This window comes from Chaetodon auriga, chromosome 20, assembly GCF_051107435.1.
Source record: "Chaetodon auriga isolate fChaAug3 chromosome 20, fChaAug3.hap1, whole genome shotgun sequence".
NCBI lineage: Eukaryota > Metazoa > Chordata > Actinopteri > Chaetodontiformes > Chaetodontidae > Chaetodon > Chaetodon auriga.
In genome coordinates, this window is record NC_135093.1 from 11,600,251 (window position 1) to 11,624,243 (window position 23,993).

Here is a 23,993-nt window from a genome sequence, read left to right on the forward strand (position 1 = left end):
AACTCTTAATATGCCCAGCCTTGGGCCAAACTAATAAAACCACAATTGAATCAGCCCTAAATAAATGATGGCGCTGTAGTTTAATAACATATCATCTCCCTCACTGGCAGCATTGGATTTGACGGTACTATATATCTTAATAATCCCACAAGTTCAAACTGAAGGGCATTTCTCAGGGACAAATTCAGGTTGTGAGTGTTGCTTTATTTCCCTAACTCATTAGTTTTGTGTCTACTGAGATTTTTAGGCAAACACTGAGCTCCACCAAGTGGAGACAACGAGAAATGGAAAAAGAAATGTGCTAAAAGGCAGCTGTTCCAAAACATCCAGAAAAGGCACGCATCAACAAAATGTTACTTAATGACATGGTTTTATTTTGTTTGCCTTGCATTGCTAAATCAATGCCAACACACACTGCAACCCCCCCCCCCCAGAAAGATGAACACGTCAAAAAATTCCATTATATCACAGAATATAAATGGAAAAATAATAATCATCCTCATGCATTTGTGAAAATAAATCACTCCACGCAGCACTTTGTTGTATTTATACATCCCTTTTGTTACGTCAACACGGCAAAGTTTCATGGTGATGTGACACACACGCTGCATGTCAGTTTATCAGTTCATATACTGCATGTGTCGGATGTAACAGCACAGTATCAACACACTGTAGCCACCAGGCACTAAAGATAATGATTTCTTTTATTCTGCACCATGTGTCAGAAAGCTATATGAAGTATCTTGTGGTCCGGCTGCTCCCGGACTGTGGCCCTGACATTCAATCAGTGCAGAATACTGATGCTTGTCATTACAACTGTAATTATTAAATTTGTATTCGGTGGGCCTCTTGTTACAAAATGAGTTAATGATGCCTTCCAGTACAATCTTTCACAGTGAAATCTGTCAAGATATCAGTATTGTTATAGGTTTTTTTAAGACAGGTTTGATCATACAGCAACTGAATTACAAATCATATCAAATTGCACATCAATACTTTCTTGGATTTTCAGACAAAAGCAGAAGACAGCATGGTTATAAAGGATAAGCTCAGCATTTCGTCTTGAATGGTCCCGGCCTGAAACTGTATAGAGTATATTTAGAACAGACAACAAGCCTGTCCTCTTGTATAAAATACGGCCAGTGTCATTTTAATTCCTCAGCTCTTACAGATCTGGTAAAACACTGTGAATCTCAAGCTATTACAGGTGATAAATAAAAGTTATACCACAACTTGTAAACTGCAGCAATGTTATGTTGCCAAAGCCATAGAAAAAGTCTCCTGTTAAAAAGGTGTTAAAGGTTGGAAATTGTGAGCAAAACGTGAGACAAATGAATACAATACAGAAAACATTAATTTGCAAGTGAGTTGATTTACTTTGAGGGGGTGAATGAGCAATACTTATCATTCATACAAAATGTATATTACTTTGAAGAAATGTGCAAACAAAGCTTTAATAAAGGATGCCTTCACATGCTCTCTGATGCTGGCATTTGGAAAAATATACAGTTAGAAATATATACACATCCAAGAGTAGCACGTCTACATACTCAGTGTGGGCATTAGCAAGAGTCTGCTTGCATAGTTAAGTGCATGCATAAGCAATTTTTCATGCAACAACTGTCTTTATACTTCATGAGCTGTGATGAGCTTTTCCCAATCCATGTCGGTGCATTCAGTGATCTACTCCTTTATGCAAGCTAAAGGTGTGCACAAGCTGTGATGTCACGCGTGAAGGCAGAAGATGGGCTGACTCAAACACACCATAATGCGCTATGTACACGTATGGTTTTTCATGAAGGCATCCCAGCTGTCTTTGACTGTGTTGTCTGTGTGCGTAGTGGCTTTTTACATTAACCCTGTGTTCATCTGAGAGGAATGTTTGGAGATGTCTGGCAGTCTGAAGAGGCTGAGCCCCATGAGGAACATGGGCACCGCAGTTAAGTGTTGGCATCAGCAGCTGGAGGGCAGAGGTGGTGACGGGAGGGGGAGGCTGTCTGAGGGCTAACAGGTTATTACAGGTAAATAGAACACAAACATTTAAGAACCATTACAAACCAAGGTCTCCAGACATTTAACACCAACAACACATGCTTCATTCCTGCACTGCTCCTCGGCCTCTCGGTGACAGTCTTGATTTTTGCCTGCACAAAAATACTCCTTAAAGGCTGTTGCACGATTACTACATCAATGAGCATATGTAAACAGCAGTTCAGGTTAAATAGGCTTAAATTGTATTTACTTGAAATGACATTTTCAGTGCTTAGTAAATATTAAAATTGAATTAAAAATTTAACAACACCTGCAGTTATAGAATTTTGATTAAATACTTTGATTATTCGAGGCACTGATGTTTGTTGTTGACATATGGCTCCCGATACTGAAGGGGAGCTGTACATAAAGATTTTTGGAAATAATTCAGTGTTTCACTGCATCAGCACGTTAAAAATTGCCAGTAAACTTCCTTTGGTGACTGAGTAATCCACGTTTGATGTATCTCAAAAGTTCCTTTCGACATTTATATCTGCTTTCCCTCTTGTGCAAAGTCACTTTTATTTTCACCTCCGACTGAGATGTACTTCTCTCAACTATGCTACAGACAGAACAAGGCAATAATTTCAATACATGTGCAGTCCATGCTTATTTACATTATAATATTCCTCAAAATCAATGCAATCCATACAAAGTGCTTTGTTAAAATCCATTCCTACATAACTATGTAACAACGTGGACAGTAAGTGTCCAGTATGGCAGCTGGTATTCAGTGACCACTGAAAAGCTACAGGTGCTTTAAAGATGTTTGTCAGACACTTGGTCTAGTTTGATGGGTAAAACACCTCAGAGCTGCACTAGAGAGATTGTTATCAGGCCATTAGAATAACGTCACTTGGCCCTCTGGCTAGTTTGTGTAGAGTTGATGGGGATCTTCCTCGACTGCATTGTCTTTTTAACAGGCTCTTTCTTTGAAGGCTCTTTTGCATTGGCAGAGGACTGCGTGGTGGTTTCTGCTCCAGAGAGCTTGGACTTTGTGGAGGGCAGCAGTGAATGCTTAGCTGCAGCGGACGTCTTAGAGGACTCCTTGTCTTTGGCTGTGGTCACATTAGTCTGGGCCTCTGAGCCCACATTCTGGGCTTTCTTGCCAGCTCCCTGTGGAGTTCCTTCTTTAGCTGCGTCCCCACCACCATCTTCTGGAGCTGCTTTTGCTTCTCCTGCCCCTGCTTTCCCACCATCTGTTGACTTTCGGGTCTCTTTGGGCCTTAGAGCAGTTTTGAAGAAGGACAAACCTTTATCCTCTGTCTTACTGTTCCTTTGAGGTCCTTTTGATGGTGGGGCTGCGCTCGCAGAGGAAACACCCACACTCGAGGATCGGAGGCTAGTCATTGAGGAGCTACTGCTCGAGCTTCGGCCTGCAGCCTTGTTCTCCACAGCACGGCCTGGCCTGCCCTCCGCTCTACTAGCAGCACTCGACCTGGAGGGAGGACCTCCAGAGTTAACCTTCCTCTCTGGGACCGCATTGGTCCGTGAGGATTCACGGCTTGTGCTCCTGTCTGCTGCTCTAGTCCTTCCTGAGGCTGAGCTTTTCTCGCCTCCCCCTCTGGGTGATGTCCTCCTCTGAGGGTGTGAGCTTTGTAATCCTGGAGAACCACTCTTTTTCTGCTGACCAGAGTCAGGATGTAATACCTCTGGGGTTTGGGATGACCCTTTCTTAGAGGGGGTTGCTGTTCTCGAGGAACCAGCCTTACTAGTTTTAGGCGGTCCATCGCTTTTGTCCTTGGGATTTGATGGCGATGCTGCGCTCTTAGCCTGTGTGCGAGATGGTAACTTGTCAATGGCTGGGGATGCAGGAGACAGAGAGCTGGATGACGTTGAGGATGTGGCAGGACGTTTCTTAGGACTCCTTTCGCTCTCTAGCCCAGTCTTTGCTGAGGTCCTTTTAACACCAGTGCTATCTGCAGCACCATTTCTTTGTTTCGTCTCCTTTGCAGCTGCCCCGTGTCGAGGACTGACCTGTTCAGCAGCAGTGACTAAGTTGTTGTTATCCCCAGCCTGGATGGAGCTCCTTTGTTCTGCCTGTGCCACAGCCTTGGAGTGAACCTGCTCAATCAGCCTCTTACTGCCTGGATTACTATCCGAAGCTGCAAGGGCTGACTTGCCCCCTGACAATTTTTCTGGCTTAGGGGACCCACTGAAACAGGACGTAGACAGCGTGCTATCAACCACCTCTCCTATCCTCTCCAGTGTCGGGGAGGATGAGTGGGATTCCAGGGAGAAGCGTGACGGAGAGTTGGAACGGAGTTGGAGCTTAGCGGAGTGGGACCAGGATGGTTTAGTGCCATTTTCACTGAGCGCCAGAGGGCTGGCAATGGAAGATCTTGAGGAGAATGTTTGTCTTTGCATACCCCTCACTGCTGGGCGGCCGGATAAGCCTGCACGGTAGAAAGATACACATCAATAAAAGATTCTTTAGGAAAATATTCATATTTGCCAATTTTGAGGCATTTAAAGCAAGTCAGGAATTGTGTGTATTTGGATAAGTCTCTCACCATCATCCTCGCTCCGTTCACCAGCAAACTCAGCTGACTCAGAGAGGGAAGCCAATGAGGTGCGTCTGGATGAACCTGATGAGGCTTGGCTAGGTGGACGGCTACCCATCAGCCGACTAATCCAGTGCTCACACAAAGAAGAGCTGGTGGATCCTAAAGTCCCGAAGGTGAACATGTGTAATATATTCCACACAGAACATTTAAACACGTACATTAGAGATTGTACAAGTGAATATCAATCAAAATTACCTCCCACAGAACTGTTGGCAGACCAAGAGGGAATCGTGGCACGTCTTTGATAAAACAAGATGTAACCAGTCTGCTTGCAGACCTCATCTTCAGACATAGGATGAACGTCGCTATCATCAAAGCAATACCACTGTCCATCAATGGAGTTCTTACAGTGAGCTACAAGACACAACGCAATAAAATATAATGAATAACGTGCGTGTTTAAACATCACTGTCTCACAATAACACAAACAAACAGTGGTACACAAGCAGCTCCTAAGCTCTGCTGGTTTAAAATGACTGTTTTTGTCAATGGAGTCTGGTGGCTTTGAAGCAAGCAATATCGTAACAGCTGTGTCTGGTTAAAGAAAAAAGATCTTGCTCTTTAACAAAAAGGTCCATCTCTGTTAAGGATCATTTCCATAATGTTGTGAGACACTTAGAATAACAATCTGAAAATATCAGTGATTAAAAAAGCCGACGTAGTCTGATGAGTGCATTTACCCCCAAGGGTTACATTGCAGCCACTGCAGCTCATTTCGTGGCTGCTGGCTGAAACAATCTACAAGACCAATTCCAAAACTTTTTGTACCCATTATTCATTAGATCATAAAACATGCCCAGGTTTAAAAATGACCCTTTAATACAAGAATCATACGCCATTGGTTATTGGTTGCTGACGCTGCTCTGTTACCTGTGTAATGTCCTCCCTGCATGGTCCCATGATGGTTACACACTGCATACAGGTCATAAAGGTAGTCCTCCGGGTCACGGCCCATCCCATAAGGCCGTCTCCATGGCGACCAGTGGGAGGGGAGACTCCAGCTGCTCTGGCTCCTCTTCACCATATGGGGTGCCATGTCCATGCCTGTGAGCGGGAACTTCACCATGTTCTGCATCTTCATCCGTCGATCCCCATCCTGAAGTTGGAACACATTCAGGGCGTTTAATTTGACAGCGAGTTCCTCTACGAGCATTTCCTCCACAGGAATATGAAAATACTTCATCTCTCATTCTCATTTATTTCTTTTACTTTTAGAAATCTGAGCATTTTGGCACCTCCATTTACAAGACTGTCTACATGGGCACCTGTCTGAAGCGTTTCAGGTGGAGTATGAGGATGTCCGGCAGGGTCCACAGACTGAGCTTGATGCTGCCCTGCTGAAGCTGCTTACAGTGCGGACACCGCCATGCATCGTCAGGAGCAAGCTGTAATTAATGTGAAAAAAAATTAGAAACTAAACTCATGATCGCATTTGCTTTTTACCTGTTTACCTACACATGTTTTTTTGTATCATATAGATATGAATTGATGCCTAAACTTTTCTTACCACTGTAAAATTCACTCAACACTGTGAATGAATGTTTGCATGCAGCAAACAATGACATAATGAATCCACATATGTATCCAGTATCAGTGATAACCTCAGAGCTACTGCAGCCTACCTGTTCCTCTTTGGTGTACAGTTGAAAGCACTGGGCAAGTGAACAAGTCTGCGGCTGCAGGTGCTGCTCCTTTACTTGCCGCACACTTTCAGCATCTGGGATGTATTCATCCTCAGTTCTTTTGAACAGACTGCAGGCAAAACATGGCACAAGTCACAGAGGGATCACATAGAACTTCAAAAGGCCTTTACCGTGTGTATTCATGTTCAAACGCACAGCTCTGAAAGAAGACATCACACATCTGCAATGAGTTTTGTAAAGTGTGTGCGACTGGTGCTCCAGCTGGTACCAGCTCTCACTCACTAGTCTTTCGTCTCTTTGTCCCATTCGACGACAATTTTGACATGAGGTGGCCCTCCAGGACCGCAAGACTTGAATGCCCTGTTCAAAATTAGATTAGGAGAAGCCAACGTTATATTTTTCATTTTATTCATTTAGCTGATATTCACATGCAGAATCATAGCAGTACAGAATGATTAGAGGCTACAATGGAGTAAGTTTCAGTCACCGCAAGTCACTGCTATGAATGTAAGAGGATTTACATGCAAAAAAGCAGAAATGTAGCATCATGTTTGATGACTGTAATGATAACCATGTTTTTTTAAATTGCACATTGGATTCTAGATTTTTGTTGGTGTCATGAAGACTACTGCAATACAATCAATGGAAATTCTACTTATAAGTTCTGGCACACCAAACAAGCAAACAAACTTTAACTTATATACTCCAGGATTTTTTTTCTGTTTAGTTTTTTTTCCATATGGCAGTAGAGAAGCAAATGTCATTTTTCTTCATTCCCCTCATTTTAAAAAATCCATGCAACAACCACAGAGGTCAGCACCTTCTCACAAGAAAATCTATAAAACCAGACAAGCCATTATACATCTCAGGAGATAGTTTAACATCAATATCCCTGAAGAGTCAGCCTACATACTGTAGCTCCTCAATCAACTTGAAGTGGACTGGACACACTGCAGGGTTTACAGTATATAATGACAAATCAAGTGTGGTAACACTCCCCCCTGGTGGTGAGAAGTAGCATTACCTCTCCACTGAGGGATGGCAGAGCGGCTGCTCCTCCTGGGGCAAGAGATATGTGATTCCAACCACTCCTACCACACGCAAAGTGAAGGGCCCTACCTACAGACCACCAAGGATAAGACGTTAAAAAACACAACAGGTTAACACAGTCAAAAGATGATTGAAATCAAAGGGTCTGACCGTGTACCTGCACAAAGACTCCAGGGCGCAAAAGATGCCGCATCTTCTCCAAGATCTCTTTCTGAAGCACATCCCATGTCACGGTCCGCTCCAAATACAAAATAAAGGGATTACCAAACCTGCAGGGATTACAGAAACAAAACCGTTTGACCTGCATCAGTTTTAAAGAAGTCTTTGGGATAATAAACTTTTCAAGTGTTCGTCAGTACCTGCGTCCTTGCTGTCCAGCGCAGGCTCTGTTACACACCAACAGCACGATCTTCTCAGCCTGCCCACTGTTTTTGTTGGGGCTCTGAGGTGGAGTCGTCGGCTCTTGTATTTGTGTGGATATCCTATTATTATCTGTGCCATACTTCAGGTTGTTCTGGTTGAGATTTGCATGTGGGCTCCCTGTAACAAACACACAAAATGTAAAGTTGTAAATGAAATGTTAATGAAAACTTGAAACATGCTTCATAAATCAATCCAAAGGGCCGGTCAGCGTGTGTAGCGGCTCCCTGAATAAAGCACTTGTATATGAGTCCATGTCTAATCTAATCTCGACTCCTACTGGCATAATAAGAAAAAGGGCTAAACTAATTTCTGGGGAATAAACAGGATGCTGTACCGCCTCGTTTGGAGCGGATCTGCTCAGGTCTGAATAGCTCAGGTGTCTCGAAGGCAAAGATGGAGTCGCTCTCCTGAATGATCTCAAGGTCGTCGTCGTCGTCGCAGAAGGAACGATGAAAGCCGTCATAGTACATTTCAGTGAGGACGATCTGAGCAGAGACGGAGAGGAAAAGCAGGGTGCGGCTTGTATTCAGATGAATTCAATTGGTGAAAATGAGCGCAACATAAAATCTACCAGGTAGCAACAAAAATATCAAAAGAGGCTTTTTATTCTGAAACGCAGTCTGCAGAGGTTTATAAAGCACGGATGATAAAACGCTGCTCAAATCAACAGAGATGATCCTCGTCTTCCACTGCGACGTAAATCAAATACAAACTTAACCATCAAATTCTCCCTCTGAAAACACTCCTTCACTCTCCAGTTTCCTGGAAGTAGCACACACTATCTTTAATCCTCTTCATTTTGATACATTCACAGCCGTAAGGAGGGAAGTTTCTAATAAGACAGCACCTGTTGAGCAGGGATTTTGGTCTCTTGGGCCACAGCTTGTCTCAGCCTGGACACTGTGCCAGAGAGAGGCACCGCCACGCCGACTCTCATGCAGTGGGAGCACTTTCCCTGGTAGACCACTGTCACATACAGGGGCCTGCAACACAGAAAAACTGAAATTAATTGGCTGTTTCATAACAACGGCTGGACTGATGTTTCAAAGATAGACGGCATCTTCTAATTTTAGCTTGCTCCTGTCAGATCTTTCATGGTGTTTGTCTGGGCTGGGTTTGACACTCTTTTTTATGCTCAGTTCAGACTGGATCTTGTCTCATTGCATTTTTGGAAACAGGGACTTTTTTTTTTTTTTTTTTTTTTTTTTTAGTCTGACAGATATTGTCTTACTCATAAACTAGATGCAGAGTCACCTTACCGTGTGTGAGGTACCGGGATTGGCAGTGAGATGCAGAGGAAAGGATCAAAGGTGTTGCTCTGTTTCTGGCAGTGAGGGCAAGTCAGGGAGGACCTACAGAGAGGCATGATGGGAATAATAAAATGCAGCTGGACAAGTGTGACATCTTAAAGGAAAAGTTCAAGGCTTTGGGATACGCACTTACTTGCCAAGAGTTAAACGAGAAGATTGATACCACTCTCATGTCTGTAGACTACAGTAAATATGAGCAGCAGGATATCTTATCTTAGCATAAAGGCTGGAAACAGCTGGCCGGCATCGTCCAGAGCCATCTTTAAAGCTTCCGAATTAACATTCTGTATCCAATTTGTTTAATCAGGACATAATGACAGGACACAACTCCAGTGAAACACAGCTTGGTTTTTGTACAATTTAAACAAACAATATAAAACATGCTAATGACTTTATGGGCTTTGTTAATTTTGGAGCCACGCTAGCTGTTTCCCCCTGTTTCCAGTCTTTGTGCTAAGCTAACTGGCTGCAGCTTCATATTTACCGTGCAGCCATGGGGGTGGCATCAGTCTTCTCATCCAAGTCTGGGTAAGCCGGCGAAAAAATGTATTTCCAAAAATATCAAACTAACACTAACACATGAATGAGTGAGCTGGCAGTAAGTCAGGATTTAGTATCAGCAGTTTATATTACCAGCAACTGAATATTTTACCTGTATTGTGCCTGAAACAACTCCTGTACAAAAGAGCCAGGTGCTGGTAGTGGAGATCCTTCAGGGGCGGTTTCTTCTTCTACTGGAGGCTGGAAAACAAGATCGACACTGAGCAACTAATTGGCAAACAAGAATAACATAATATCAGGAGTCATCAGTAGTGCAGTTTATAGTATTGCAACATTCAGTTTATTACAATATTGATCAGTTAGGAAACACAAAAGCAGCAAAATTCAGTCATAACGTAAAAAAAGGTCAGATATTCACATTATGCTGGTCTATAGCTGAATCTAGAGTACCATTATGTTATAAATCTAATGTCTAACTGTGTTCTGAGCAGCTGTTTACCTTCCTCGGAGGTCTGATGGAAGGATGGACGATATTGTTAAGGTCTTCGTGAACTCTATCCAGCAACCAGAGGAGGAACTCCTGGGCGTCGTGCTGGGAGTTACCCTTGAACTGCAGGGCGCTCTTTGAAACCACATTCTGCAGCACATGACAGCGGGACAAACAAGTGACAATGCAAGCAGACTGCTCCTAAAACAGAACAGATTTTGTAATGCTGGTGTCTTTCTTTCTATTTTTTCTTTTTTTTACATGATTGCCTCTTCATAAAATATTCAGTGTGTTTGACCAGGATGACGATCAGCACAATCCTAAAGGTCAACAGAGGTGCCGGCGATGGTGAGACTCAGGCGTGGAGAAGCTTTTTAAAACCAGGACACAGGCTGGAAATCGACAGCTTAACCTCACTGACAATTAGCTATTGGAGATGTCAACAGTGTGTGCTCTACAGAGGCACCCGGGCTGGCAGCTGGAAAGTCACCTCTGCCGGCTATCAAATGTCACTCAAGGTCAAAGATATGAGGGGACTGTGCACTGTGTGCCTTCCCAGCCTGTCCCATGGGCCATTCCTCCCCATTTTGAAGCCATTACCGAGGCAGCGTCAGCATTCTGTACAAAGAGCTAGCCTCCCTTCTGTGGCCACAGAGGTCGTCTCTAAGTAAAGGTCTGAGGATGAAAGTAGAAGTCAACCAAGCCTTAGTAGACTCCTCTGAAGATGAGACCAATTTAAGGTGGAAACAAGAGTTAGACAGTAAGTGAAATGCAGGCTGAATATTAATGATGCATTGCTTTACATATCTGTGTCTCTTATAAAACAGCCAGTTTGGGGAATAGCTAGTTACATGTAATATCGTTATGTAATCAAAATGCTAAATAAATGTAATAAGTTGCATTACTTGGATGAAGTAATTAAAATAGTAATATTGTTTTATGGGACTATTTTTTCTGGGAACTGATTTTTGTTTAGGCTATTTTCACATCATGGAAGCTCAGTATCCATTAAGGTTTTTGTTTTTTTTTTTTTAATATGTTTAGGCTCAACGACTGGGGTAGGGGTACTTGAATTCACAGATAAAATGTCAGATGTTTGCCTGAAGTAAATATATGATTAGCACAATGAAACATCCTGGCAGAAATAAAATGGTTTTTGGATCTTTTGCGATATTAGATGATGGCAAAATTGCTAACTTTTCTATTTGATTTCATTTATATTAAATTGTTTACAGGCTGCCACCATTGGCTGGATATGTTTTGCCATCAATCACATTGCCACAATAAGTCAAATTTTTCATAAATGGTGAATGTCTCTGTGTGGATTGAGCTGTTTGGATGATGTGTGACAAAATAATCCTCAAGCCACTTGCTTCTGAGCGTAAAATGGACTCTGAGACCCTGTGGATAATTCCCTGGTGGTATTATTACGGATGTCTTGCTAATGATCTTTAAGTGCTCTCAGTTTAGACTCACATTGTGGTCAGAGGCTAGAGGCACAAAACTGTCACATGTGCATGCTGAGCTGTAATGTACACTAACCATAAAAATAGCATTTTTGGCTAAAGTTCAATTAGCTGCAGTTAAGGTTCAAATTTAAAGAGACGCTTTGAGTACTTTCAAATCAAAACATATGCTGAATGATGGTATTAAAAAGGAACGGTTTGGGATGGTACGAGCCAAAAATGTTTTTTTTTTTTATCAGCACCAGAAAATCATCATAAAAAAGGAGTCACCATTAGCTTTTTAATACGCTACCAGGACTCAGTAAAGCATAAATTAGGCACCAAATTTGACAATTTTCCTCCATAAAGTGCCTGATAGTGTGAGTTTGCACTTCATTTCCATATCGAGTTCAACACATTCAAGGCCTCTCACTTTGAAGAGAATAATCTATATCCAATCAGACAGTTTGTACTCTGGCTGGCAACCAAGGTAGGGAAAAAAAAATGGACAGAAATAGTAACACTGCCAAGAATAAGCAATGTGTTGCACGGCCCCGTTCAATTTAGTCCCTCTCTATTATGTATTTTGAGCTTTTGAAAGAAGAAAGTAGATGATCAGACAGAAAAAAGGGCACACGAAGTAAAGCATTCCTGCTGTGAAAGAAGAAATCTTTGTGAGTGTGACAGGCAAACTTTCCAGTGCTGCAGGTTTATGAGGCGAAACGATGAAAAAGCAGACAGGTGTGGGACGGACGATAAAGCAGTTCAAAAAACCTTTCAGAGTTTTATTACAGCTCAGACATAGAACTCAGCTAACCAGCTAAAACCGACTTTAAAAAACAAAATGTCAGTGCAGGAATACTTTGTGTTTCATTTATTCTCCTATAAAAAGGCTGACAAGCAAACCAGACACTCAACGCCAGTGCATCGTCTCTGCATCCGACCTTGTCTGACAAATGAAGCAATTTCATAATAATAGACTCAAATTCTTATTTTTAGACTCACTGCTGCATTTGGTGTTATAGATGCTGATATAGATACTGACAGAGGAGAGAAAAAGCAGGATTGTCCAACACAGTTCACTGAGGTGCTGATGGCCCCAATTGGTGCCACAAACTGGGGCTGAGGGGCTGCTGGTTATCAATAAGGCCATCTGCAACAACCCTCCTGACTTCCCTCTTCTTTTGAGAGTAAGACTTAAGATATTTAAGATAGTTTAAGCTGGGGCTCCTGATGACAAAAATCAATACACCCTAACCTGACATTTCAGTTTGTTATAAGTTCCTCTGAGTATTAAAGTAGGCACAAAAGGCATCTGGAAACTTTATTCTACTCAGGTAAATGGATCTAACTAATATGCACTCAAAAACCAGTCCCTCTGTTTTTACACATGCATACTGTGTGTCTTATTTGGTAGTTGTATTACATATAGTAGTGCACCAGCTTTAGGACCCCTGCAGGATGCAAAGCCTACCTTGAAGTCTCTGCTGTGCTGAGGCGTGTACTCGAAGGTCCACAGAGCCCGAACCAGACCGGACAGCTGCTCGGTCACCTCTCCCGCCTCCTGCTGCTGCTGCTGCTGCTGCTGCTGCTGCTGGCTCCCCTTCTTCTGCACCAGCACCCCGTTGGCCTTGGCCTTGTCGTTGCTGCTGGTCGTCTCCCCCACTTTGAACTGCTCCAAAGCCAGGTACTCCGCAAACAGCTCCGTGTTGCTCAGGCACTGCAAGATAGCGTTCATGAAGCAGGTGTTGCCGTGGTTTTTGAGCCCGGCGACCCCCGGCACCTTGTCTCCGAAAGGGAAACCCCCGCAGTCGCTGTCGTCGGACGGCAGTGACCCCCCGGTGGTGGTCGGGAGCAAAGTTGCGTCGTCCTTCTCGTCCTCGGCGGCCTGCTCGTCGGTGCCGAAATGAGAGAGAGTGGACAGAGTCCGGAGAACTCTGTTCATAAAGCTCCCCACGGAGCGGACCGAGCTCCTCCGGAAGAGTTTCTTACTGAAGGATTTCTTCTCTTTGTTACTGACAACTTTCGACATGGTCAGGCTGATGGTTTCCCCGCTTTTTACGCTTTAATTCCACAGAGGGCCCCTCTTGTTTCAGAGCGTCGCCTCATTCCCATGCACTGACAGCTCCTCCACTTTATGTTGCTCTACACAAGGCCCGGGCATATTTCACAGAAACATAAAGGCCTGCCAGTTCTGGGGCTCATATGGAGACGGCATCAAATCAGCCCACTTGCAACACTGCGTCGGATTGCATAAACAGCCTCCGTGGAGAGCCTCTGTCAGGGCGCTTTGCACGAACGCTCGGGGTTGTCCCGCACCGGCCAGCGGCCATCATCTCTAGCGGTCGGTCCGGTGACATAACATCACCTGTGTCATCGTTTAGACTCGAAAACAAGGCGCTGTGGTTGAGTGTCAGCGGACACGACGCGTGCCAGACATAAACATCAAATCCACCTTTCACAATTAGGCTGAGAGTGACGAGCGGAATTCCTCATCATTTATTAAAGCAGCCGCAGCTCCACCCTGTTAAAGGTATTTCTTCACCTCCGGACATCGCATCCACGGTGATGCGGAGGACTGACGGGGTGGTGATATTTACCCGGTGGATGTCTTCCCTAAATCGCCCCCACAGTGGGCGCGCTCGCGGGAGCTCCGCCAAACTGAGGAACACCCCGACCGGAGCGGCACAGCCCGCCGCTCCCTCGCGTTTGGCCGCCGCGCAGCATCTCTCCGTGAGCCAGATGTGAAAAGGTGCACGTCTCGGTGTCCGTGTCCGAAAAGTTGTTCCTTTTTTTCTTTAACACTTGTCTCACTCTTTGTGCGCCTTAATTCCTCCGTCGGATGGGAATCACGGCGAGGCCGCTTCTCCCGTCTCCATCATCATCTGTAGGCACCGACACTGCAGGCAGGGCGGTAACGGCTGACGTCAGGGCCAAACACTGGTCCATGTTGGAGGAGAGCAGGTACAGCGGCATGTGATGCTGGATGATGCTCCATCCACATCTCTGGACAGCATGGACACTGCCAAGCGCCAGTTGGGCAGCGCATTATCGCATCATTACTGAAAATCTAAATAGTAATTCTAATTTAAGGGTCTATAAAACCCTGCAGGAACAAAGGTTACCTATAGTTCAAACATTAATACCTACAAGACCCTTTAGGGGTCTCACCGTGAGCTTATTTGTCAATTATTGTGACAGAAATTAAAATAAAGGTTGGACTAGATGTTATATTCATTATCATTATCTATCTGTTTATACATTTTATCAATTTAGAGCTGCAGTAAGATTATTTTCACTATCAATTAATATGATTATTCTATTAATTGATTCTATCTGGGTCTATATCAGAAAAGGGTGAAAAATGCTTATGACTATTAGCTAAAGCCCAAGATGACATCTTAGATTGATATCTCCTCAATCTATTATCACAGAGACAAAGAAAAGCGCCACAGTTTCCTAATTAATCTAATAATTTCAGCGCTACTTCAAATATAAGATTTCAAGCTTTGACCAAACTCGTGGTGCCACTCTTCTGTCAGCAGTCTTACCTGCATGTTCCAGTAAAGTCGTCTGTTCCTGCATGTATTCCCCCGACAGCTGACTGTGACAGACATGCCAATTTTCATGACTGGAGGGTGCAAATACGTCCAACTTCAGTTAGGAATGGAAAAAAAAAGTGAAAATGCAGCACGTCTGAGACACACAGACAGTTGGACCAGTGCGGGGTTACGAGAGAAGGATTTAGAAGGCCATGTGTTTATTAAACTAGACTGATTACATTACAAACTCGTCTAAAGAATAAAAAATAGTTAAAGAAAAGCAACACAACAGGCTCTGCTTTAGTGTTGATGTCTGTGTTTTATGCAGAGATTTTCACAATACTGCATGGAAAAATATGGGAAAACGCAGACTATCCATATCATGTGCCCAGCCGCTACTACGTCACCTTCACCTTTACATCACCTGAAGCTCACTGAACAGAAAACAATACAGCTCATACCAGAAGTATTACCTTAATAGAATGAATTATATTAGTATGACAAATAATTAACAACAAATACATACCAGCCATATAGATATCAAACACTCTCACGCATCCCCTGATGTACATTTTGTTACTTCCTTTGATGCTTCAGCAACTTAAAACTGCAGAAATAAAAGGATGTCTAGTCAAGAGGCTTTCACCCTCTGGCTTGACTTGAAGGCATCATCACCGGTGAGACATCATTCAAAGTCACGCTCAACAAAAATCAGTATAAAAAAGTCTGAACCACCCTGATTTCAATCTGTTATCATCCCCATGAATCCCATTTGGACTATAATCCTAAAATGCCGCAGCCCAAAATTTGAGACTTAATTGGCTGTAACATGGAAACCAACTATTATTGATATAATCTTCTTCATCCTGTCAACAACCTGGGAATGGGTCAAAAATGCCTGCGAGTCCGGGTGCTGCTCTGGCAGCCACTATACCTACAGGGTCCATCTTCCCTTCCCTCGCTGTTAGTAGTCGATGCATCGGAGGGCAGCGATGGTGGAGGCCAGGCGACGGGGCAGCAGTTTGGCGGTCTGTCTGTAGTCTTCTGGTTTGGCCCTCAGCAGGGTGACGATGTGCTGCAGGCTGCGGGAGGGCTGCAGGCCCAGAGCGTCCATCACGTTGCTCAGGTAGTCTGTGGAGCAGGAGATGACATACAGCTTAACTGGGAGAATTCCCCTTTGCTTTGCTTCGCCACCATAAGGAATTTCTTACTGTACCAATATCTGTGGCCAGCTGTTTCGTGGAATGGGCGCCCAGCTGGGGAATGAGCAGGATGACATCGCAGTAGGTCTGCATGGTCGCCCGAGCGATGGAGCCGAGCCAGTAGTCGGCTGTGTTATCTAGCTCTGGAAGGTCGTCGCCTGAAACAGAAGAGACGTTTAAAAAAGTGCGTCATACCCAAGGTGTGAAGGGAAGGCGAGTTAGCGATTGTGTGGAGAATAGAAGAAGAAAAAGAAAGAACAGTCCTGTGGCACATTTAGCTGACAGAAATTGGACCTCTCAGCTCTTTGCCTTCACGATAGATGAGTTGTCTTACAGAGTAATGTGCTCTGTATCACTGGGTGTATTCTTCTGCTTAGTCATTACTTGCCCTACATACACCAAAAACTGATTTATTTCTAAATCAAAATGAGCTATATTTCCTTTCCGTCTCAATGCTGCATCTTGCAATTGGGAGTGCATAGAGATTTTTAATAATAATGATAAATGTGATCACAGATTTCAGACCCTGTGATCATTTTCCAAATAAAACTGCATGTCTGCTAAGCTAACAGGGACACAGGGCAGTGTGTGTGTGTTATCTGGGTGTCAAATTGCATCTTGTTGGTTGCAGAAGAAGCAGAAACAGCAGCGAGCAATGAAGAAACAAGAGAACAGAGAAGAGAAAATGTCATGTTGAGCTTCAGATTGAGAGGACAATCAGGGTTGATGGCCAGAAACCTTGCTCTGGAGGGAAAGGCAGCTTCCCAGCATGCAGGGCCATCTCTAGCGCCGGGTCCTCCTGAGTCACAAATGGCTCCAAGTGGAGAGGCAGAGACATCAGGTACTGTCCGATCTAGAGGGCACAAACAGACATCTAGTTTGATATATCTCGAGTGTGCAGCTGCAGTATTATATGTTCTGTGCTCGTGTTAGCTGTGAATTTGTACAAAAAGAGCACAAGTTTGACTTCATCTAATAAGGCGAGTCATGTTGGTTTGTTTTAAATAATTTCCACTGCACACAATGAACGTCAGGACTTATATTTTAGGCAAACCTGACTAACATTTGTAATGTATTCCTGCGGCGACAGGCTGAAAGTAGGCAGGTCCTCTGTGTAGCTCTCTCCAAAACCAGCTGCCTCTTGTCTCTGAACACGAATCAAACAGTATGAGGTGAGATTAAAATAGAAGCAGCGTGTCCAACACTCCCAATTCACATGCACGCACACGATCCAAAAGCTCTTAGCAATGCACTGGTGTCAATCAGTACTTCAAATCAAATCATGTAGAAACTTGACACCTAATCACCTCCATCTTGGAGACGAGGCAGAGCTGGTGTTTGATCTGCAGGAAGACGGAGTCGAAGGCCAGCTGGTTGGCCTGCTGGTTGAGTCTGGTCAGAGCAGATCTGGGCTCTGCTAACAGACTGGAGTTACCTGTGCCCTTCTCCTGCGAGGTAAAAGCAAAGAGTTGCATTAAAACAGCTGCAGAAGGTTGCTGATAAACCACCTGATGATGCGCCACAGCATAACAAGAGCCAGTTCTCCCATTAAACTGAATCTATCCCTGCTCCATACCTTTAGGGAGTAGAGGACCTCCATCAGGCTGTTGTATTCAGCCATGTCTCCCCTCTGAAGGTAGTTGTACTCCTGCCAGGGGTTCTTGGTGGCGCTCTTCCTCTCTGTGGAGCTGGCCTCCTGGATGCCTGCCAGGCTGCGTGGGCTATACGACTCTGACAAGTATTTACCCGCCGTGCCCAGGATCCTATGGGAAAGATTGATGCTCAGAGCATGCACGCAATTCCTTCAAGACCCACTCCAACGAAAGGCATGTTTTTAACCTTGTTAACATGTCCATATGGTGTTTTTATATGCCACAAGGCATACCATGCAATAAGCAGGCAATGCCATGGCTGAGTATTTCCCCCTTGGAACAGTGATGGACCAAAGACAAACACGGATTCAGAGAGCCCCGGATTCATTCGTATACGTAAGGAACCAATCCTGTCAACCTGCAGGGTAGGGCTACGGTGAAACGAGGGGTATCAGCCTCAAGATAAGTTTGACTATTTTTTCAAACAGTGACAGAGACATGTTCAGTTTTCGGCTGCAAAGATGCAAAAGGAGAAATAGTGAGCGTTCATGTACTGCCAAAGGGTCTGAAAATCCAAGAGCCAAACTGTAGCCTGCAGTAGCCTTTTTCCACAGCACTGTTTTGCTAGAAGGCAGAGACAGACGTCTAGTTTGATAGTTTGACGTTCAGCTTTTAGGGCTTTAATCAATGCCTGGGGAGAAACTTTAAAATCCAACATTGTGCCTTGTTGACAGCGTGCCCCAAAGAGGTGAATGGTTTAGGGCAAAGGGAAACAACTAGAACACTGTGAAACATAAAGTATAAACATTTCTCTTACTTGTTTGACAGCTGCTGCTCAAAGGCTCCACACTGTCTCAGTAATTCTCCACAAGTGGCAATAATCCTGCAAAAGACAAAGAAACACAACAATCAGCACTGAACTAACGACACTTTGCTATGTAAAGTGTAAAAACTCATTAACCTGACAGAGTTCTGGAAAGCTGTCCAGTCTTCCTGGAAAACAGATGAAGTCGGAGCATCCTCCAGTTTGCACTTCTTTCTGATTGACTGCAGTGTTGTGGAGAAGTCCGACACATACCTGCAAGAAGCAAAATGTTAAAGCTGTCAAAACAAATCCATTAACAGTGAACACACTTGAAATAAACAAAGGGATTAACGCATATATGACTGTGACAATAAAGGATCTTTACTTGGTGAAGAGGGCTTTGAGGGCTTTGAGGAGACCACACACGGCCAGTCCGTCAGTCAGTTTGACACAGCGGTCCACAGCAGCGTTGGTCAGGCCAAACAACTTGCCAACAGAGTGGCTCAGCTCTTCCACACAATCAATTACCTCCCCATGCTCCTAAAGAGAGGAGAGGATATGGAGCGTGTTAAACAAGAGGTGGAACTGCAAATAGGAAGAGAATCAGAAAGCAGTGATGGCTTCAATAAGCAGTAAAGGGTTCGATAAATCTATTGTGTGTGTGTGTGGTGTCTAACCAAAGGTACAGCACTGATCTGGATCAGGAGATGAGCTTCCTCCAGATCTCCATACTGCAGTTGATAAGGTTTGTAGGGGTCATACAGCGCACAGACCAGCTCGTTCACCTTCAGCAGATTATTCTCACCTGGGCAGACAAAGGAACACAGAACGTGAGGACCTAACTCCACCCACATGCACAGTTTCTGCTGTCATGTCTCATCCATGCACAGACCCAGGTGTGGCAGCATGGCGGCCTCCAGGCTGTGTCCAAAGGTGGAAGTGGTGTGATGGAGTTCCAGCAGGGTGTCCAGACGCTGCTCCTGGGCTGCCCGCTCCACGGCCGTGCTCAAGCACACAGGGATGGATGGGACCATGGCCCCCAGAGTTTGGATCAACAACACTGTCACCACCTCATACGGGTTCTTGAACACCTGTGCAAATAATTAAACAAGCAACAGCACTGACAGATTTCCATTATGGCTAAACAAGTACATTTAGAATAAACTTACAAGGCCAAATTTGGCATGAAATTTTTTCTAACTGATCACAATTCAGCAATTTCAAACAGAGCGTGAGCACTGCTGGAAGTGGTCTGTCATGGAGCTGCAGTGTGTCTCACCTGGCTGCTCCACTGAAGCTGAGAGTGCCACGAGGAGAGCAAAGTGTCATAGAATTCAGACAGCTGCTGATTCAGACTGAGCTCGCTCTGAGAGAGATCCTGCCATATGCTCACCAACTGGCCCTGGAGGTGCCAAACATCCATCCACAAATACACATTAGAGCATGCCTACACCATGCAGATAACAGATTGTGATGGCTTCTTTTTTAATTAATTATTAATGCCTGGTACCTACCTTGTGACACTTGTAGTAGTAGGCAAGGAGCTGTGGCATTCGATCTATCTCTGTGAAGACTTTAACGAACAGCTTGGCTTGGTCTGCAGAGAAAAAACATGTAAACATTCATCTGCTTAACGTACACTGAGAGTGAATACATTTGAGCAACGAAAGCACTTCCCATAGGTTCGTACCTATAGACATGGAATTAAAGGTTGCTACTATTTGTGGGCTGGCCAGGGCCTCCAGTCTGTTTTTCAGAGCCTCCAGGTGGACACACTTTTCAGAGTAGTCCGGTGTGTCCACTAACATGGTCAGGCTGTTCTGCATGCTGGTCAGCTTGGAGGAAATTATTGCAAGGTCCTGCAAAAGGAAGACAACATATTTGTGATTTATGTCACCAAAACAATACCATTAATTTCACACTACACTGCCGCTTCTCAGGCATTCAACATTCCAGTGCCCTTTTCTGACCTAAATACAGTCTGTGATGGGACAATGTAGAGGAAAGAAGTCCTATATCTCGTTTTCATCTCTATTTAGAGGCAATAAACACATCTCTTCTCTCTTTAGATATGTTTCCCTACATTGCCATTAGAGTGAAATTAAGCAGCGAGTGAAATCCTGCGGCAGTGTCTTTCATTCATACCTGTGTTTTGAAGGTCTCCTCAATGTCTGCACTCAGCGTGCTCCACTTGTCTGCCTCCTGCAGAGCTTCGGCTGCCAGCTGCATGCGGCTTTTCACCTGATCTATCTCCACCAGGACCTGGGGAACAGGTACCACACAATACAAAAGACTCAAACCTAACAAATATCCTTTATGCCACTATTGTGCTTTAACTATTACAGAGCTTATCATGAAAGAAATGATTACATTATCATAATATCAGGGTTAATCATATAGATTTGTTTTACATGCAATGTGTGACTTGTGAGCTGTGAATATACTTCAGGTATGCTATGAATGATACAGTGATTGAACTTTTGCACACCTGCATTGACTGCACAGTGTCTTGCTCAAACTTCTTGATGTCCTCTTTGACCAGAACCATTTGCTCCTTGAGGAAAGACGCCTCCTGTTTCAAAGCCTCCACATCTCGCAGCACTCTGGGCATATTTTGAAGGGCCTGGTTACTGCTCTCTACACACAGAAATACAGCAGTCTTTCAGTTAATGAAGCATGTGATGGGAAAAGTGTAACTATCACAATATTACATCATAGATGGTGCCAATCTAAGAAGATACTGCAAGCAGTTGTTACATGCAAAACCTAACCAACTCACTTCTACACCTTCTACAGATTGGTGAGATTTCTCAATTATCAGTTATATACCATGTCATTTAAATCAGAGAAGTCAGGCTAAAACCCCTCTCTGCATAATGCAGTACACTTTAGCAGCTGGAACATCACCTCTCTAAAACAGTTTAACAAACACTGGACATCATGACCTTCATGACGGGAGGATTTGTTGCAGGACTGTTCAGACTGCATTAGTTTTAGCTTGATGTGCACATAATAAACTGGCAACTAGGTCTATATGCTGCGGAGCTGCAACGATTAATTGATGAATTATAACAATGGCATACATTTAGTTACCAGTTTATCAGCTAATATAACACCAACAACATTCAATAAAGCCATTTTTTGTTTGTTTGTTTTTTTATGGCCATTTTGGAAGCTATTTGTGTTGCTAGTGAATTGGATTGCATTACACTGAGAGGTGTTATTTCAGACTACCCTCACTGACAAAGATAGAGTGGACAGAACATCATGGACACCTCTCACTTCAGCGAATACAACGCAGTCAGTTGGAATAATTGCACAACTGTGGCAGATGATTTAGCTACCTGTACCTCATGAACTGGCAGCTGGGTGACAGCAGGAGAAAACACGGGCACTGTTCAGCCGACATGCCACAGAGTGTTCCAGCTGTCATTAGTTTACTTTAGCCACTCACCCTCAATGGAATTGTTGACTTCCTGGATGAAAAGCTGCAGTTTCATGACCAGTGTGGCTGCGTGTGTGTCCGCCTTCCCCGGCGCGTCCTTCTGCACAACCTTGAAGGCGCCATTCACCCAGTCTTTCACGTCAAAGTCATCGTCCAGAAACTTGGAGAAATCCATCTGGCCTCCTTCACTTACGTGCGTGCGAGAAACTCTTCTGCTGCAGTGCAGTCTGTGTCATCGACACATTGCTAACGCTAGCTAATTCTTCCCAAACAATGGCTTCGACACGAATATAAAATAAATAGCCCAGGAAAATGAAATTATCATTACAACTAAATATAGTTCCAACAAGGCGACGGCTTCCTCCAGAGTTATTTTTAAACGTCTACGGCTCTAAAGGATGAAAAGTAGAGACATATTTCTAAATGTTTGATGCTAGCAGTGCTGCTATTGACACTTGACAACAACTTCCTGTTTGTGCTATCGATTTGCCTTCCCCAGAAACAAGCGCGCAACAAATTGACCTGCTGAATACATTTTGTCAACAACAATGAAGAGCATTTCGTCAACAAATTGGAGCAATTTATGTCTTTTAAAAAGAAGATATATCACTTCTGGCAAAGAAAAGGGAACACGTAAATCGGTTAGTTTGAAGCAGTGTCACAAATAAGTATATCCGTGAAGAAACCTTTTTTTTTTTTTTTTTTTTTCCTGTAGCTATATTATATTTAGATTTTTTTGTCCTTAACTTGTCTTTCGGGCTTTGCAATCCCTCAAACACGTCCTGCCCGTGAGATATTTTAGCTTAGTAAGATGACGTTTGAGTACAAATGTTGGAAATGTTTATATCATTAAAATATATGTACACGTCCGCAGCACGAGTATATGCACTCTGCCTCCCTCTTGAGGCGACCATATAAACGAGTCTCACAGCCAGTAAAGCTAAGCATGAAACTGCACTCTGATTTTATGTATTATGACAGTAATCTGTTTATGTCAACTGTTTACCATTGAAGCAAAAATAAAAACAGCATGGGTGCATAACTCTGAATATATCTCAACATAGTTTGTTCCTCACTTTAAAGTCCGAGGAACAAGAAAGACTAAAAAAAATGTAGTGGCCTATTGTAAAAATGTAGACCTACTTCTTAGCCTAGTGTTTCTTAGGATCTACCATAGGAGGGGAAACAGCTGGCATATGGTCCTTACAGAGAGTGTCAGGACTCCCCAGGAAAAGCAGTCAACATATGAGTATAAGTCTGCTGCCCATCCGGAAAACCACTGTCCATCCTGTACTGTGTGTGGTGCATCCTGTGTTGGTTTTTAAGCCCATAGATGATAAATTTCTATTCGCGTTTGATCATGGATTAGTTATGTTTGCCTTTCTGTAATAGTGCTCCTGTTAGAATACTGGCTTTACACAGCCGTGCTCTCTCGTTATCTGCTGCAGTAGACGTTTATCACTACACACACTCTATTTCATGTATATTATGCAAACCAGAGAGGCAGTAAAGGACTGGAAGTGGAGCTGGGAGACAGTAAAGCAACGGGAAACCACTCATCAAACACCTCAGCCTGTTTGCAGCAGCTATTGGGGAGGACGTACAAAACAAAGGTGCTTCAATTGCTCTTCAGCTCATTTAAAGATGGGAATAATTGATGAAGTGAAGAACAACTTGTCCAAAGCGGTGTTCACCCCTTCTTCTCTGTTATCTGGCCGAGGCGCGCTCCACATGGCTCAGATCATTCTGTCTCTGGCCACCTTCGTCCTGGCCGGCTTCAGAGGAGGGAGCAGCCATACCTACTGGATCTACGCCATGTTCACCTGGGCCTTCTGCCCCATAATGACCCTCATCATCACCATTATTGAGATGTTTAAGCTCGATATCATACTCGACATGTTTTGCATGCATTGGAATGACTTCACCACGGGGATGGCCATGTCCTCTACG

General features: G+C 43.9%; 2 protein-coding genes across 2 annotated transcripts; both read right to left on the minus strand.

Annotated features, from left to right (window-relative positions):
* Positions 1 to 351: 351 nt before the first annotated feature.
* Positions 352 to 14,365, minus strand: LOC143338748 (ubiquitin carboxyl-terminal hydrolase 31-like). The gene is made up of 16 exons (XM_076759372.1): positions 12,932 to 14,365; positions 10,025 to 10,162; positions 9,677 to 9,765; positions 8,974 to 9,066; positions 8,562 to 8,697; positions 8,049 to 8,199; positions 7,651 to 7,831; positions 7,449 to 7,560; positions 7,266 to 7,360; positions 6,524 to 6,601; positions 6,221 to 6,350; positions 5,864 to 5,983; positions 5,469 to 5,694; positions 4,794 to 4,952; positions 4,545 to 4,697; positions 352 to 4,427 (listed from the first exon to the last, which is right to left on the minus strand). Exons 1-16 carry the CDS (start codon positions 13,487 to 13,489, stop codon positions 2,884 to 2,886), a joined length of 3,963 nt encoding a protein of 1,320 aa, XP_076615487.1. The 5' UTR covers positions 13,490 to 14,365; the 3' UTR covers positions 352 to 2,883.
* Positions 14,366 to 15,188: 823 nt separating this feature from the next.
* Positions 15,189 to 22,550, minus strand: cog7 (component of oligomeric golgi complex 7). Its single transcript, XM_076759373.1, has 17 exons — positions 22,053 to 22,550; positions 21,087 to 21,235; positions 20,744 to 20,860; positions 20,289 to 20,457; positions 20,113 to 20,195; positions 19,878 to 20,000; positions 19,491 to 19,689; positions 19,276 to 19,403; positions 18,984 to 19,138; positions 18,755 to 18,871; positions 18,611 to 18,676; positions 17,778 to 17,964; positions 17,509 to 17,649; positions 17,265 to 17,348; positions 16,940 to 17,054; positions 16,216 to 16,359; positions 15,189 to 16,130 (listed from the first exon to the last, which is right to left on the minus strand). Exons 1-17 carry the CDS (start codon positions 22,216 to 22,218, stop codon positions 15,964 to 15,966), a joined length of 2,310 nt encoding a protein of 769 aa, XP_076615488.1. The 5' UTR covers positions 22,219 to 22,550; the 3' UTR covers positions 15,189 to 15,963.
* Between the last annotated feature and the right edge of the window lie 1,443 nt (positions 22,551 to 23,993).

What these genes read in the sequence shown, in the direction of transcription:
- cog7 (XM_076759373.1), bottom strand. Translation starts at nt 22,218, where the DNA reads ATGGATTTCTCCAAGTTTCTGGACGATGACTTTGACGTGAAAGACTGG. An exon ending in AGATCAGTGCTGTACCTTTG is followed by an intron (nt 19,139 to 19,275) that starts GTTAGACACCAC and finishes TCCTCTCTTTAG; the next exon opens with GAGCATGGGGAGGTAATTGA. An exon ending in AGGTCCTCTACTCCCTAAAG is followed by an intron (nt 17,650 to 17,777) that starts GTATGGAGCAGG and finishes TTTACCTCGCAG; the next exon opens with GAGAAGGGCACAGGTAACTC.
- LOC143338748 (XM_076759372.1), bottom strand. Translation starts at nt 13,489, where the DNA reads ATGTCGAAAGTTGTCAGTAACAAAGAGAAGAAATCCTTCAGTAAGAAA. An exon ending in CCAAAATCCCTGCTCAACAG is followed by an intron (nt 8,200 to 8,561) that starts GTGCTGTCTTAT and finishes GTCTCTGCTCAG; the next exon opens with ATCGTCCTCACTGAAATGTA. An exon ending in GATCCGCTCCAAACGAGGCG is followed by an intron (nt 7,832 to 8,048) that starts GTACAGCATCCT and finishes TGTTTGTTACAG; the next exon opens with GGAGCCCACATGCAAATCTC.